The sequence below is a fragment of the Malania oleifera genome, chromosome 1, assembly GCF_029873635.1.
Source record: "Malania oleifera isolate guangnan ecotype guangnan chromosome 1, ASM2987363v1, whole genome shotgun sequence".
Taxonomy (NCBI): Eukaryota; Viridiplantae; Streptophyta; class Magnoliopsida; order Santalales; family Ximeniaceae; genus Malania; species Malania oleifera.
The window spans coordinates 18,657,222-18,673,881 of record NC_080417.1 but is presented as its reverse complement, the minus strand read 5'-3'; the positions used below and the strand labels follow the sequence as shown (position 1 = coordinate 18,673,881).

Sequence of the window (16,660 nt, the reverse complement as noted above, 5' to 3'; positions counted from 1 at the left end):
AGTGACCGAGAGGCCATCGCCTTGTTCGTGAGCACATTAAAAGACCCCTACCGCACACATCTTCGAGGAGCAACTCCCCACGATTTTATGGATATCGTGGCTGCGGGAAGAAGAATTGAAGGCGATATCAAGGCGGGCCTAGTCAATGATAGTAGCATAGAAACTGGTTTAGGCAAAAGGTGGACTAATAGGAAGAAGGAGGAAGAGGCACAAATGATACAGGAGCAGTTTAATTGGAAGAATCAGTACACCAGAGGTGGGAACCAATGGCCCAAGAGAAACTTTGGTTTTGAGCCCATGGTAAATCAAATGGCGCATACAGGCACAAGGCCCCAGATTGTTCACTCTGGTCCTACGTTCACCCCACTGAATCAGCAAGCACAAGACAGGAATGTGACCAGAAACTTTCGAAGGGTGGACCCTATTCCTATGACATATGCCGAATTATTTCCTCAGCTGCTAGAAAGGGGCATGGTATCTGCAATCCCTGGGATGCCCGTTGCGAACCCTCCTCCACAGTGGTATGACCCTGGGGTTCGTTGTGAGTACTATGCTAACTCTCCCGGTCATACTATTGACCGTTGTTGGGCTTTCAAGCATAAGGTGCAATCGTTAAGAGATGCAGGATGGTTAGCTTTTGATGACAAGCAACCAGGAGTCCAGGGGAATCCTTTGCCCAAACATGAGGAAGGAAGTAGTTAACATATCAGGGAGGTTCCCAAATCAATGGTTTCAATCGTTATCCACGAAGGCTAAAGTGATGGAGTACCGAACTTTTGACTATCTAATCCTTTTCAGTTGATGTTCTTTTGTTTTCCATTGTTATTTACTTTTTGTAATCCGTGGACGCCTGTGTCTCGGAATATTTTCTATATTCAATAAAATGAATTATGCATTTAGTTATCTTACTTGCATCACGAGTCCAGTTGCCAAATATTGTTTGCTTACATTTCATGCGGGAATAGGGAAAGTAATATTGCCAGTATTCACAAGCTGGAAAGAGCTGTTAATTTTGAAAATTCAACCCAAGAGGCTAAAGTAGAGAAGGATCATCAAATTCAGATGTTATGAAAAAACATCTTACTTTCCAAGGAATTCAACGAAGCGGCTATGCTGTTTTGATAATTTCCTATCAATTCATCACTCATGTTTTGATCAAATGATGGATGGCCCTCTTTGGCTGATCAGTTATCCCTGAAAGAACCCAAACAATGATTTACCATTTGTCAACCAAGTTGAGCCTGAATGTTAAACTAGTTTTTGTTTTCTTAAAAGTCATATCTCCAGAAATCTAACTTGGGCATGGGTACCTTAGCATTTGGCAAATCATTGAAGACAATAGTCATTACCAAAAGGATGGCAGGCCATTGTTCTGCTACCCAAAAAAAAGTCAAATATGAAATCCCTTACAAACCTTTTTTGAGCCTGAAAGATTCATTTCTTGATTAACCCGTCAAAGGATCACACCCCACACTGGGGCAGTTTTTAAAAGATTGGTCTCAATTGAAGTTCAAATGAAAATGAAGTCTAGATTCCTTTCTAAAAGGAAAAGTGAAAGTTGCAGTAAAAGAAGGAAAAGAAGATTGAATAATGAAAGGAAAGAGAAAGAAGAAGAAAAGGGAGAAGAAAGAAAAATATGGGACATAATACATATGTGATCTTTGACCAAATTACCCTCAATGAAATCGATAAATTTTGAGCCTTATTTAAATCTTTCTTTCTTCAACCCATACCCTTAGCCTACATTACAATTCAAATGAAAGTCTTGACCAGATTGGTATACATTTTTGTCTTAAATGATTTGTCAGACTCAATGTTGAGTCTGAACTACGTAATGACCTGATCCTGAAAAGGTACGTAGGCAGCTTGTTTAAATAACAAATTCGGTCAACATCTTGCAAAACGCCTCAACTCAAATTGGGGGCATAAAACATTATTTGGGGTGGTATATTTGAGCCTTAGTTTCCCTTTTATTCTAAAATCCTACATCCCTAAGCCTACGTTTCGTCCCGAGTCTTAAAGACCATCTTGAGATCAAAGCATGGGTTGATGGAACTGGGGCAGTTGAAGAGAAGGACAGTCATTTAGGCTGGGAAATCAACGTTATACGCCTTTTGAATACTAGTATGAATTTTTCCCTATGATAGCCTTGAAACATGGTAAAACATTTATTTTATGCAGATGGCCTTGATTTAGCAAGTTGATGTCATAGTTGCATAATCATTCCTCATTTCTTAAAAAAAAAAAAAAAAAAAAGGGAACCATTCTTACTCTTTAGAGCATTAAAAGAAGATGGATAGTCAAAGAGTTTCAAAATTTTCTATGAAAAAGATACCTGTGGAGAAAGAGCAGCCTAACTGGGGTAAATGTTATGTCAGAATCCGCTTATTCAAAAGAATCCAACAATAGAGTCAAGATCGGTGGCAGATGAATTTAACTGGGGCAAATTTTGAGTTGAGTCTCAGTAGGTCCCATTCAAACACCTTCTTATCAGATTGGAATATGAAATCAGAGTCAAGATCAGCTGTAGGTCCATTCAAATGGGGCAGATTTTGTGATTTTCATTTGAGCTGAGTCTATCACTTCCATGACCGGATGAATAAAGAAGGTTAAGCCAAGATCAGTTACAGATCCATTCAAACATGGCAAGTTTCATGTAGAGACCAAAGATAAGGTCATTAATCACAAGCGCATTGGGAGAAAAGATTCACGCATTGTCATGCATTTCATGCATTGCCTACATTTCATGCATTGTCATCCATTGCATGCATTACCTACATTTCATGTATTACCATACATCTTATGCATTGCCATGCATTTCACGCATTACCATACATCTTATGCATTGCCTTGCATTTCATGCATTACCCTATATTTCACACATTACCACACATTTCATGCATTGACATGCATTTCATGTATTACGATGCATCTCATGCATTGTCGTGCATTTCACGCGTTACCATACATCTCATGCATCGCCATTATGCGTTTCATACATTACACAAAAAATAAAAAAATAATAAAAAATGCATACATATAATCACAAGTTAGTAACATGCATATCAATAACAACATATCACTGCATTATAAGTTGGCAACATGCATACATATAGTAGCATATCATTGCATTCTAGCATCACAAGCAGCGATAGAGCACCCTTCACACTTGTTTTGAGCCTTCGAATGATTATTTGACATCCTTGATGGAGAGATTCCTGTTGTGTTTAATTCTGAGCTGGGCTAGCTGACCCCAAGCACACATTGATTTACTTGAAAAACTGGGGCAAGTTGATCCCAGACACACATTGATTTATTTTGAAACTGGGGCAACAGATCCCAAAGACAAGGGGATTCATTCATTGACATTCGGACTTTACCCCAAGTGCATTTTCCAAATAGAGTAACAACTTTCCAAATTTTGCTTTCACACCTTGTTACTGGTTGAGGTGGCTCGGATCATCATATCCGCTACAGCTCAGATTCTTACATTCAAAGCAAGTCATCATTGTGTCCCATGGCTGGATCATCGTATCCCTACGGCTCGTATTCTTACATTCGAAGCAAGCCATCATTGTGTTCCATGGCTGGATCATCGTATCCCTACGGCTCAGATTCTTACATTCAAAGTAAGCCATCATTGTGTTCCATGGCTGGATCATCGTATCCTTATGGCTCAGATTCTTACATTCAAAGTAAACCATCATTGTGTCCCATGGCTGGATCATCGTATCCCTACGGCTCGGATTCTTACATTCGAAGCAAGCCATCATTGTGTCCCATAGCTGGATCATCGTATCCCTACGGCTCGGATTCTTACATTCGAAGCAAGCCATCATTGTGTCCAATGTCTGGATCATCGTATCCATACGGCTCGGATTCTTACATTTGAAGCAAGCCATCATTGTACTTTGGAGCTCGGGTTGTTAAACCCAGTGCAAGTTAGTCTCATGTACTTTAGCGCTTAGGTTCTCAAACCCAGTGCAAGTTAGTCTCATGTACTTTGGCGCTCGGGTTCTCAAACCCAGTGCAAGTTAGTCTCATGTACTTTGGCGCTCGGGTTCTCAAACCTAGTGCAAGTTAGTCTCATGTACTTAGGTGCTCGGGTCCTCAAACCCGGTGCAAGTCATTCTCATATACTTTGGCGCTCAGGTTTTTACACCTGATGCAAGTCATCATCATATACTTTGGCATTTGGGTTCTCAAACCTGATGCAAGTCAATCTCTTCATTTTCTATTTACTCGTTCAAAAATATCAGTTGAATTACATTGTTCATTCACGAAGTTATCTTCTAGAGAATTATGCTAAACATTTCAAGATTACCCTAATCACTCTTTGTTATCCCTGATTGGCAAAAGCAAACTATACCTGATTGAAAAGTCCAGATAGTTGTGTGGCTTGGATAAAATAGGTGTCTTTTATCTTTGCAGGCTTGTTACTACAAAAAACGTAGGAGAGTTTTTACCGTTACATTGAAGCAACTAAGCCTACAAAGAGGGGCAGCTGTAGACACCCTATTTTTGCCCTAACCAAATAGAACAAGGGTTCCTTTTTATTATTATTATTATTATTATTATTATTATTATTATTATTATTATTATTATTATTAGTAGTAGTAGTATCTTATTTTTGCTATTATTATTTTTATTATTTTTAGTAATGTTATCATTATTATTATTATTATTATTTATTACTTTTAATATTAGTATTATTACTTTATTTTTATTAATATTATTATTATTATTATTTTACCAATAGTATCTTTATTTTTATTTTTACTATAATTATTTATTATTATTTACTATTAGTAGTAGTATTATTATTATTATTACCTTATTGATACTTATATTATTATGATAATTATAATTATTATTATTTCCATTTTCATTATTACCATAAGAATAAAAGCATAAAAAAAGAAAAAAAAAAGTATTTTTTAGGGTTTTCAAAATTTTTTTTATAAAAGGTGGGGGAACTCATACGGCTGGGGCGGGGGGTGGCGCAGGCCAGAACACCAGAATTTTCTTTTATCCATCTTCTTCTTCTGCTCCTGCCCTAACTGCTCTCTTCCTCCCTCATCTCTCTCTCTCTCTCTCTCTCTCTCTCTCGTCACTCATCACAGCTAAGCCCAACCTCCATCTTCTTCTTCAACCCCACCAGCTTCCAGCAGGCACGGGTCTCCGCTGCCCCATCAGATCACTTCATCACCGTTGCAGCCGAGAGCTCTAGCACACACCGAGCCATCCTCCTATCCCTTAGGTTGCACATCATCTCCACACCGGACCCGAGCACCAGCCACCCAGTGCCGCCGCCATGGCAGCCTCCACCCTTGGCGTCTCTCGGACTCTCTTCTCAATCCCGGCAACACTGGCGGACCTCCCATCTCCGGTCATCAACTCCGGCAAAAGCAGCAGACCATCCTCGGCTCCATGACTCACCACCCATCCCAGTCACCACCATCGTCCTCACCACCACAGGACCACCCACGCCGTCGCCGTCGTCGTTGCTCTCCGGCTACATCTGCTCCAGATCTCCACGAGCCTCGACGGCAAGACCTCCCAGTGCCCCCTACTCCATTCTCCGGCAACCCCCTTGGTAAGTTCCCTTGCCTACACTAACTCACACACGCACACACACACTGAAACACTCTCACATGCACACATAACCCACGAGAGGCCTCCTAGCGAGCGTCTCTGCATGCTGTCTATATACACACGCACACACAAATATATATATATATATACTGGTGTTGTTTTGATTCCAATATGTAAGGTTTAGGTTTTTTATTTTATTTTATTTTATTTTCGCATATGTATGTTATGCTTGTTTATTATTATTTTGTTAAGTTTTTATTTATCTATTCATTTATTTTATTTTATTTTGTTTATTATTAGTATACTTGTTGGACAATTAGGGAGGAGTTTTAATGTGTTTTATGTAATATTCATGTTTAAGCTATTGTATATATTCCTTAATACTATTGTCATAGGATTTGTAATATAATAATATTATCTATAGTGCTTAACATCCTTCTTTAAATTTTTACAATGGTAAATATTAACTAGTTTATTTTTTTTTCTTGTGGCAGGATTTTTATTCATACTTAAATTTTTTTTACTAATTGATTCATTTTTCTTGGGTGCAAAAATTTTTTTTTGTTCATATTTTAAATCTTTATTATTATTATTATTATTATTATTATTATTATTATTATTATTTATATCTTTCTTTATGCATATTAAATACTAATTGATTTATTTTTCTTGAGTGCAGGATTTTTGTTCATATTAAATATTTGCTTTATGTTTAAATATTATTATTGAATTTGTGTTATTTAAGTTATAGCTCTTTAGGGTATGTTGTAATATTGTTGTTTATTGGTATTTTTGTCATGTATATAAATAGGTAATATGGTAATATATTATTTCATATTATTTTTATTATTATGGTTTATTAGGTTATAAGGTTGTTATGCATATATAATTTAGGTATATTAGGGTTTATTATATTGTTTCTATTATCATATATATGATATAATTCATTATTTTGTATTGTACGTAATATAATGGTTGACCATGTAATATTGTATTATTATCATGTTAACTATTTAGGATTGTATATCGAATTTGATTTGATTTATTACTATAAGTCTAGAAGTTACCATACTCATTGTTTACATATTAGTAATAGCTTGAATAGGTTTCTATAAGTTCATTATTTGTTTGTCTTTAATTTGATTTGTTCCATTAATTAATTGTTTATATTTGTGTGTATTGAATCTTTAATTGGGTGTTAATATTAAGGTAAATAAAATATGTATATTACTATTACCATAAATATTGTTATTATTCCTATCATTATTTATTATTATCCTTATCATTTATTACTTACTATTATTATCATATCTATTATTTACTATTATTATTTATTCGTTGTTATTACTATTATATTTACTTCGTATATTAGTATGGTATTATTATGATTTTATATACTACTATTATAGTGTAGCCTTGCAATATTAATATGATATTGTTAGTATAGGACTATTATTATAGTAATATGTTTTTATTATTGTCAATATTGTCATCACTTTTAATTAGTACTAATGTTAAATATTTTTGGTATTTTTATTCCTTGGATATATTTATATTTTGTATCACGTATTATGATATTTATTTTTATTATTTTATAGTACTATTTATTTTCGTGTATGTATATCCCTATGATTTTATTGCGGGGGTATGAGCCTTCGCGCATTATGTACCCTAAGCTCTGAGGGAAAATATATATATGTATATATTATATTTATTTAGTTGTTTATTTATTTTCCATGTGTAGTTATAAATTCATAAAAGGAATAATTTAAAGACTTACTAGATTAACTTAGGGATAATTCCAAATTAGTTAGGTACCGTTCATAAGAACGGGCGTGTAGGGGGTGCTTGTACCTTCCCCTCGCGTAACCGAACTCCCGACCCCAGCTCTGGTAACGTAGACCGTTCTACCCCTAACAGGGTAGTAATCATGTGTTCTAACCACACTAAAAGATTAGTAGCGACTCCGACATTCCATTTTTTTCCTTGAAAATTAAAATTAATTTTTATTTCGCCACCCGGGGCACACGCGCTCCCGGGATGTCGCGACAGACCTTATAGATTGCGCCTAATTTTGATAATGACAAATACTCTTGGTATTTGATGACTTTCGAGTTTGTGTGCAGGTATATAATTAGCAGATCAACTAATGGCACATGAAGACTCAAAGTCTAAAGACCCCTAAGATTTCTTTCATGTTGTAATTCATTTTAATTTAATGAGGGTCTACAATAGTAATTAGGAGAAACGATCTGTGATAATCTTCGCATGTCATGTATGTAGGTTTTGTAAGCTTAGAAATGCCATAGACTGACCATAGAGACCGAATGACCTTAGGGCACCTTTTGGTCGACCTTTGGTCGACCGACGCCAGGTTTTTGGCATACTCAGTAAGACCTTAGAAAAGACCGTAGGTCCCAGCACTTGCACAAAAGAAAGTCCCCAATATCACTTATAATATCTGGGAAATCAATTGAAGTGAAAATAAACCTAATAGACATAAAATGAGAGAGGTCGGGTGACTAAACCCTTGGAGTTCAAAACTCCTCAGGTGCCCAAACCCCAAGGAAGTCAGTGGGTTGACTTGGTTTTGGGCGACTGAACCTTTTTGAACGTATCTTCCTCGGGCACCCAAACCCGTGTCAAAGTGCTTTTCACCAACCCAGGTTACCGAACTGTACAGTTCAAAATGAGCCCTGGGCGACCGAACACAAGAGTTCGGGGGACCGAACCTAGGATCGGGCACCCGATGTTACGAACAAAGGCTATTGACTTTGTTTCGAGCTTCTGAAGCATGACACGAGCGACTAGAATTATTTAAATAATTTTTAAAGTTGTTTCTGTTTGGGTGACCGAAGCATGGTTCAGGCACCTGAACCTCGGCAGGTTAAAACTGTTTTAACTGCAGTAAAATTAGGTTAAGTTGGGTTAAGTGTGTTTAAACATTTTGAATAATTTCTAATAATTCTCAACAAGTCCCAAATAGTTATAATTTTATCCATGCTTATAAATATGGGTTCATTTGTGAGTATTAGGGTGAGATTAGCCAAAAACAATTAACAAAATCCTCTCTATTTCAAAATCTCACTTTGCTCAAATACCCTCAAATACTCATTCTTTTGATAAATCTTGGTATTGTAAGGGCTTAGTGAGTGTGCTTGTGATTGCTAGTGAGCGCTAAAACTCCCATTTGCTTGTGTGATTATTAATATCATTTTCGGAGAGTTTGGCTAAGTTGTATCCCATAGATTTCAATATTATAAATCTTGTGTTGGGATAAACTGGCAAGCTTAGGATATTTGCATTGTCATTGCAAGTGTCTCGTAGCTTTGATTTTTTTGTGCAAAATATTTTCTATAAGCTAAAATATTTTTCAAACTACTCGCGCACTTATTTTATTAAAGGAAATCTTTTGAACTAGTTTGAATACTTGATTAACATCTTTAAAACCCTAATTTTCTATTTAGATTTCATTTAGTTTGTTTCAGAGATACAACTTGTTTAGAACACTCTTGAGCATATTAACGATCATATCTTGTTGAGTGTAGCTTACACAAAAATACACATCATTAAACTTATATTACCTACATCGTTGATGTGTATGTGGTTGATTAAGTATACTGCGTGTATTGGGCTACATATCTGCTTTACATGAAAGCACAATCACTATACCATTTGATTGAGTGAATATAGTTGTATTTTTAGGCATGGCCTGAGGGGACGGTAATCCAGCTCAATAAGGATTATATAGGTTAAGGTCAGCCCTGTGTTAATTGACCTGGTTGTAAAGGTTGAGGTCAGGCCTGTGCTAACTAACTTGGTTTGTTTAGGTGTCGCTCCACCTATTTAAGTGAGCAATTGTAGTGGTAATCATCGTGCTCGTTAGCCAAGGCGGGGACGTAGGCATAGTTGGCTGAACCCCGATAACATATTGTGTTTCTATATATATTTCCGCACTTTATATTTACCGCACATGTATGTTATTGTGTGAATGATGCGCATGATTTAAATTCCGTATATAATACTTATCCATGCATTTGGGTAGACTGACCCTAGGTTATGAATATACTGTTGCTGAACTAGTTGAACGTAGGGGAGAAATTGTATGCGAAGATATACAATTATTTGCATATTAATCCAAAACAATATGCATTGTGAATGACCGTAGAGTATTCTATATGGGGGTTCAATGATAAAGTACTCTATGAGTCTGTTCCTATAACGTATAACTATGGTCTGCGCATTGTGTTGGATGCACACAGTTCAGGCGCAACAAATATAACTGTGCAGTTATATGTGGAGACCATTCCTCAAATTGGTGTGGCCGCAGATAGGTAGATGGAGATGCTTGTCGAACATGTGGTTGAAGTGGAAGAAGACACCCAACAAAAGTGTCGTTATGAAATGACTGCGTGTGGTATGGATGAGTAGTTCAGAAGTCGAAGTTTGATGGGATGTCTACTGAATTTCATTATTTCAAAGTAAGGTTACATCATATGTATTTATACTAACCCTAACCGTACTGTTAACGTGTATTCCTTATTTAGTTAATGTAGGATCCCAAACCCAAAAAATAGAAGGAAATGAATATAAAAGAGAGAAATAAAGAAAAATAAGAGAAAAAGAAAGAATTTGTTAAGGCAGGACCAAAACCGTAGACGGTTTTTTGAGCAAGAGCAAAATCGTCGCTGGTTTTGGGTTAGCAGGGCGAGTCAACCACAAAAATTTGGCAACAATTTTTTGGAGAGAGGGGAAACCGGCACCGGTTTTCCTCTAGGCCTGCTCACCTATAAATAGGTTTGAGCTCATTTTTTTTTTTAGAGAATTTCAAATATCTCTCCTCTCTCCTAGGGTTTCAAAATTTTTTCACCATAAGACTCTTCTGAGCTTTCCCTTGCTTCCCGGTTGTCTCTCTCATCCATTGTCTAGCAAATACACGTGTTTTCACTGGTTGGAAGTTCTAGGGTTTTGCCACTTCGAGTCGTTTGGGTTTGTTTTTCCAGAAATAGGTAAGGGGATTTGTTTACATCAGTTATTTTAAAAATCCAAACTGTTAGAACTGTAGGTTATGATATTATGCACGATATGACTGCTTATTTGGAAAATTTCACCAGGTGGAATTGTCCGTTTTTTTCGGTTTTATTGTTTTGGTAAAAACTAGGGTTTTTGGTTTTATTGTTTTGGTAAAAACTAGGGTTTTTGGGTATGACCTCTATTTTTCCTAAAATTCATTTCTTTGTATTAAACCTAAGGTAGCAGGTGCTTGAAACCCTTGTTTTCAATTTAAATTATATTTTACGAACCATATGTTATACTGTTGTTTATTAAACCAAATGAGAGTGACATGAGATGTTAAATGGAAATATACTGAACTGAGAAATATGATTATAAGAAATGGGAACAAGAGTTCCAAATTATTATTGAGAAATGTAGAAAAGAGATGTCGTTTGAATATCGAGAGATGTATGTACCAAGGTTAAATCGAGAGCTATGTGTGCTAGTTTATACCAATGAATGAATGAGCGAATGAATGAATGAATGAATTATGAAAAATACCGGAACTGCTTAAATGCTTTATGAATAAAAATAGGTTACTGTGCTTTCGATATAAATTGTATGTATGATATATGAACCGCTTGAAAAAGCTTGTTACCAAGAGAGTACGGTACCATTGCTAGCATGAGAGATACAATGCAATCAAATGTTATTCTTGAATGTGGGTATCGAACTAGTCGACTTGGTAAGAAGGGCCACTGGTTGATCATGGACCAGGGTGGTGTGGGCCAAGTCGAACTAGAGAGAGTAGCGTGACTAGCCTGGTGACCCCAAGACTAGATCTGAGTATTATAAATGCACAATTCGTGCCATGGAGGAAGTAAATGGTGTAGTTATGATGTTTCAAAGTTAAGATGAGTTCATTATTCATATACATGATTCAAAAATAAAATGGGCAAAGTTAGAGCTTTGAGTACCGAGTCGAGGGATTGTATAGTGTATGAGACTGTACCCTACCCCAACCTCGGAGACTTTCGGGTGTAATAAGCCAAATTATCTTATGCAGGAATTATATAGATATCTTCTATAGTACAGGTTTGTGAATGATTTAAATGTGTAATTGGTTTCTACTGAAATAAACTAATATGGTCACACACTGAGGTAGTATGATCTACCTTACTAAGAATTGTCTCACCTCAATATACAAATCTTATTTCAAGTCTTACAGGAAACCGGTTCTAGCATTTTAGAGGGATTCTGGAGTGTAGTGATTTTGGTTAGTTTATGTAAGTTCTTGTATATGTATTGGGCTTTGGTCAAGTTATCTTTTTTGGATTTGTAATAGTAGGTTATGTTTTTAGTTTTGTGTGGCTATATATAAGGAATAGTTAGAAACTCTGGTAAGTTTTTATTAGACAGTCTATGTATTTCAACTGTGTATGATATATAGAATAGTTTGGAACACCGGTTTTTCCCTTACTTGGGCGTGTATTGTATGTATGGTATCAGAGATATGCATGTTATGTATGCATAGTGGCACTCTGGGCCCACCTAGAGAATCGGGGCATTACAGTTATTGTGTATTCCTTATTTACTTGTACTACATTTGTACTGCACTTGTACTACACTTGTACTATACTTGTACTGCACTTGTACTACACTTATACAACACTTCGTGTCTCTTATATAAATAGACACTCATGTATACTCTTATAGATAAGAAATACAATAATATTTGTTTAGTATTTCTAATATGGTATTAGAGCCACTGCTCTGACCTTTTCTTAGCAGTCTTGTTTTCTTGGTATTGCTTCTTCCCTATCATATTTCCGCCGTTGTCAAGGAACCACACCACAAACAACTACATCCTTAATCACCTGCACCCACATGTTAGCTTGCCATGTCAGCGCACCGCGTCAACACTAATGATCGTTGACCCCCGAGCATTGACCAGACCATTGACCATTGACTTTTTTAGGATTATTTTTTTATTTTTTTATTTTTTTCAGCCAGATTTTCCTTTTCAAATTTTTTGCATAGATTTCATACAAAGGTATTTAAAAAATTCCTCAAATACCCCTGTATTGTACCACAGGGACATTGCCCTCACACCTCCAACCCATTTATCATCCTAATTCATAAAATAATAATTTATAAGCTCGATATCAATATGCTTTTTCTGTACACGCATTTTACTCTATATGAACCAAGAGAGAACTACATGACATGGTCAAGTTAATAAGTCATTGTCTTCCTTTTGCATTGTAGTTTGATTTGCAGGTGTGCGATTGCCTTTAACTTTATTTCTTTATAAGATGCGATAAGGTTCTCCCTCCCCTCACTAAAAAAGAAAAAGGAAGAAAGAGGCAATAACCAGCAATAATCCATGGAAAAGCTTCACTTCCACTGTCCTCTGTTTTTCCTTCTCTTCCAACTCTTACCTTTCCTACTAGTTTCATCGGATGACACTAACACGAAGCCGGACAACTACTTCATCAATTGTGGCTCAGAATTGAATGCCTCACTCGACGATGGCCGGACCTTTGTTGGTGACCGGAAAGCAGGGTTCTTCTCCTTCTTCCCAGGCAAGAGCGATCCTGTCCAAGACAGCAACCCAGAAACAAATGCATCCCTTTATCAAACAGCAAGAATTTACAGAGTGCCATCTTCCTATGCCCTTACAATCCCTGAACATGAAAATGGGACTTACGTGGTACGCCTACATTTCTTCCCTCTCTCTTCTCATCCAGATCTCACCGGTGCTACGTTCAACGTTTCAGCATCTGGGTTTTTGCTTTTATCCGATTTCAATGTCCCAAACGGTACCAAATCCCCAGTGATAAAGGAATTTTTACTCGCAATCACTGCAGGGAAGTTCAGAATAGATTTCATTCCTAAGCTAGTGCAGCCTGCTTTGGCTTTCATAAATGCCATTGAAGTCTTCCTTGCCCCTGAAAACTTGACCCTTGTCAGCGCAACTCGTGTTACTCCTGCAGGAAAGAATGGTAGCTACACTGGTTTGCATCCTCAGGCTCTAGAAACTGCTTACAGGTTAAATGTTGGAGGTCCCACCATCACGCCGGCCGACGATCCTCTTTGGAGAAATTGGATTCCAGATGATGAGTATCTAACTAACCGGGCTTCTGCAAGGAATGCTAGTTACTTCAGTGAACCGCTGCAGTATCAGCCTGAAGGAGCGAGTAACTATACGGCCTCAAACCTTGTCTACAGAACAGCCAAAATATCAACGAGCAGAAACATAACATGGAGTTTTGGTGCGAGTAAGAATGCTAGACATCTTGTGAGGGTTCATTTTTGTGACACTTTTAATCCGACAGTAACGCCAGATACATTTAATCTCTATCTCCTTGGCAAGTTCAATCTGGGGATTAGTTCCTATCCCCAATTTTACCAATTAGCTGTTCCCTTTTATCTTGATTTTGTCGTTGATTCCAATGATTTGGGGTTTATGAGTATCAGCATAGGTCCGTCACATGATTTCCCAAACCTAACTGCATATCTGAATGGACTCGAGATTTTGAAGTTTTCGGTAGCTGCATCAGGCCAACAGAAGAAGAGCCATTGGTTTGCTATTGTTGGTTCAGTACTTGGAGGTGTGGCTCTCATCTGCATTTCGTTAGTGGTAGTTTTGATGGGTTTGAAATGCAGGAAAGAAAAATCCACTGACAATCAACTGCCACTTGAGCTTCTTTACGGTGGTGAGATTTCTTATGATTCAGCAATAGAAAGAAAAGCCAATGCTTTCCTGGTTCATAACTTGAACATTGAGCTAAAGAAGTCATTTGCTGAAATACAGAAGGCAACTAACAACTTTGATCCGGACTTGATGTTAGGCAAAGGAGGGTTTGGAAAAGTCTACAAAGGACGGCTTAGCAATGGTGACATAGTGGCTGTGAAACGGCGTGAATCAGAAAGCGACCAGGGCCTTCACGAATTTGAGAGAGAGATCACAATTTTATCCAAAATTTGCCATCTCCATCTTGTTTCCTTGATTGGGTATTGTGATGAAAATTTTGAGATGATACTGGTTTATGAATTCATGGAGAAAGGGACACTTAAAGAGAATCTGTATGATTCAAATGGGATTCCCCTAGGCAAATTATCTTGGAAGCAAAGGCTTGAAATTTGCATTGGCGCTGCAGAAGGTCTACATTATCTTCACACTAGTGCTGAGAAGAGAATCCTTCATCGCGATGTTAAGTCAACAAACATCTTGCTCGATGGAAATTTTGTGGCAAAAGTTGCTGATTTTGGTCTTTCAAAGTCAGGTCCTATCGATAAATCCTCAACTTACAATCGTCTGAAAGGCACGCCTGGATATTTCGATCCTGAATATTTGGGAAACCTGGTGTTTACAGAAAAATCTGATGTGTACTCTTTTGGAGTCGTCCTTCTCGAAGTGCTCTGTGCAAGACCAGCCATTAAGGAGGGAGTGAACCTAGTTGACTGGGCAATGCCAGGGATAAAGGAAGGCCAACTGAAAGAAATTATGGACCCATTTCTTGTGGGCAAACTTAATCCCAAATCGTTGAAAACATTTGTTGGAACAGCTGAGAAGTGCTTAAATGATTTGAGTGTTAACCGGCCTACAATGTATGCTGTATTGTGGGACTTGAAGTATGCGCTGGGGTTCGAAGAAAATGCAATGCACAAACAGCCGCATGAAGATAGCACTGCAGATGCATCGTTGGAGCTGGCGCTGCCTTTAGCTAAGCATTTTCCTTCTAACAGCCTCCCTGGTGGCGAAGAAAGCTTGGTGCAAATAGGATTACCTGGTGAAGATGGTTCGGATACAACAGCTAGTGAAGTGTTCTCCCAGTTGAGGATTGATCTTCCCAGATAATTTCAACACTTCAAGTACGTCCATGCATTTTTAGCTGCTTAAGTTTTATTCACTGTTGTAGGCAGAGCTTTTGCTATTTTAATTCAGAAATGGAAGGTGCAAGAAATAGCACGATTGACTTGATAGTAGTTGGGATAAATGAAAGGAGCTCTATCTAAATAAATATATGATTTATTTATTTATTTAGTTTTTATGTAGAATGATGCTTTAACTTGGGATAAGGTAGGAAACAAGTATCTAGTAGAATGGCCACTCCATTTCAGTGATATTGTTTGTAGATGGACCAATGATCTAATCTATAATTTATTTCTTTATTAATCACATCTATTTCAAACCACTGCTATACCAAATATTCTTCCCCTGAGTTTAGGAGCTTCGTATATGGATTTGGAAGTATATTACCTTTCATTTAAATCTACACAAATCCAAATTTCGTTTGAAAACGCAGTCTTTGAAGTGCATGCGAGTGCTTGAGATTTTGCATGCACCTGTGGTGATTGTGTGCATCTTGGCTCTAATATTTTTTATAAGCATGTTGAAGAAACACCTTTATGCTCTGGTTTTGTTTATTGATTGAATGTGTTAGTAGCTTCATTTTACTTATTGAACGTGTTACTGGTTTCATTTTAATACATGCGCACCTCTGGTCCTCTGGATGTTGGTTGCAGGAAGCAAACCCCACTAGAACTCTGGCAAGAACTTTTCCTGCCTGCATATGGAGGAATCCGATCTTTTGGTGCGACTTGAAGGAGCCTGTATTGTCAAATCTCACCATCTCGAGGTTAAAAAAATGCAAGCCTCTCTGGATGTTCTCCTTAATTAATCCAAGATGGGTGTTTTCTGTGTCGAGGATTCTTCGCCTTAATTTTAAGAGAATGTTATATATGTATCTTTCTTGTCTATCCTCTAATTAGTAAGGAATTGATATGTAATTATTGCGCTAGCTATCCAATCAATTTTCAGATGGATGACTCCATTTGTTTAGGGCAGTCGGTACCATTTCAAAAATTAAAAAAACGAAAACAAAAGATAAAAATCAAAAATAAAAAATAAAAAATAGAAAATAGAAATCAACAACTTATTTAATATTTACAAATTAAAAACTTAATTAAAAATGACTCATTTTCATCTTTAAATTATTTAATATCATTAAAATATGATTAAAATAATAAAATTGCAAACAATACACATTAAAGAATTTACTAT

General features: G+C 36.9%; 1 protein-coding gene across 1 annotated transcript; it reads left to right on the top strand.

The window, feature by feature from the left end:
* Positions 1 to 12,832: 12,832 nt before the first annotated feature.
* Positions 12,833 to 16,422, top strand: LOC131161990 (probable receptor-like protein kinase At5g24010). Its single transcript, XM_058118074.1, has 2 exons — positions 12,833 to 15,468; positions 16,123 to 16,422. The coding sequence occupies exon 1, from the start codon at positions 12,977 to 12,979 to the stop codon at positions 15,452 to 15,454; it is 2,478 nt and encodes an 825-aa protein (XP_057974057.1). The 5' UTR covers positions 12,833 to 12,976; the 3' UTR covers positions 15,455 to 15,468; positions 16,123 to 16,422.
* The last annotated feature ends 238 nt before the right edge of the window (positions 16,423 to 16,660 follow it).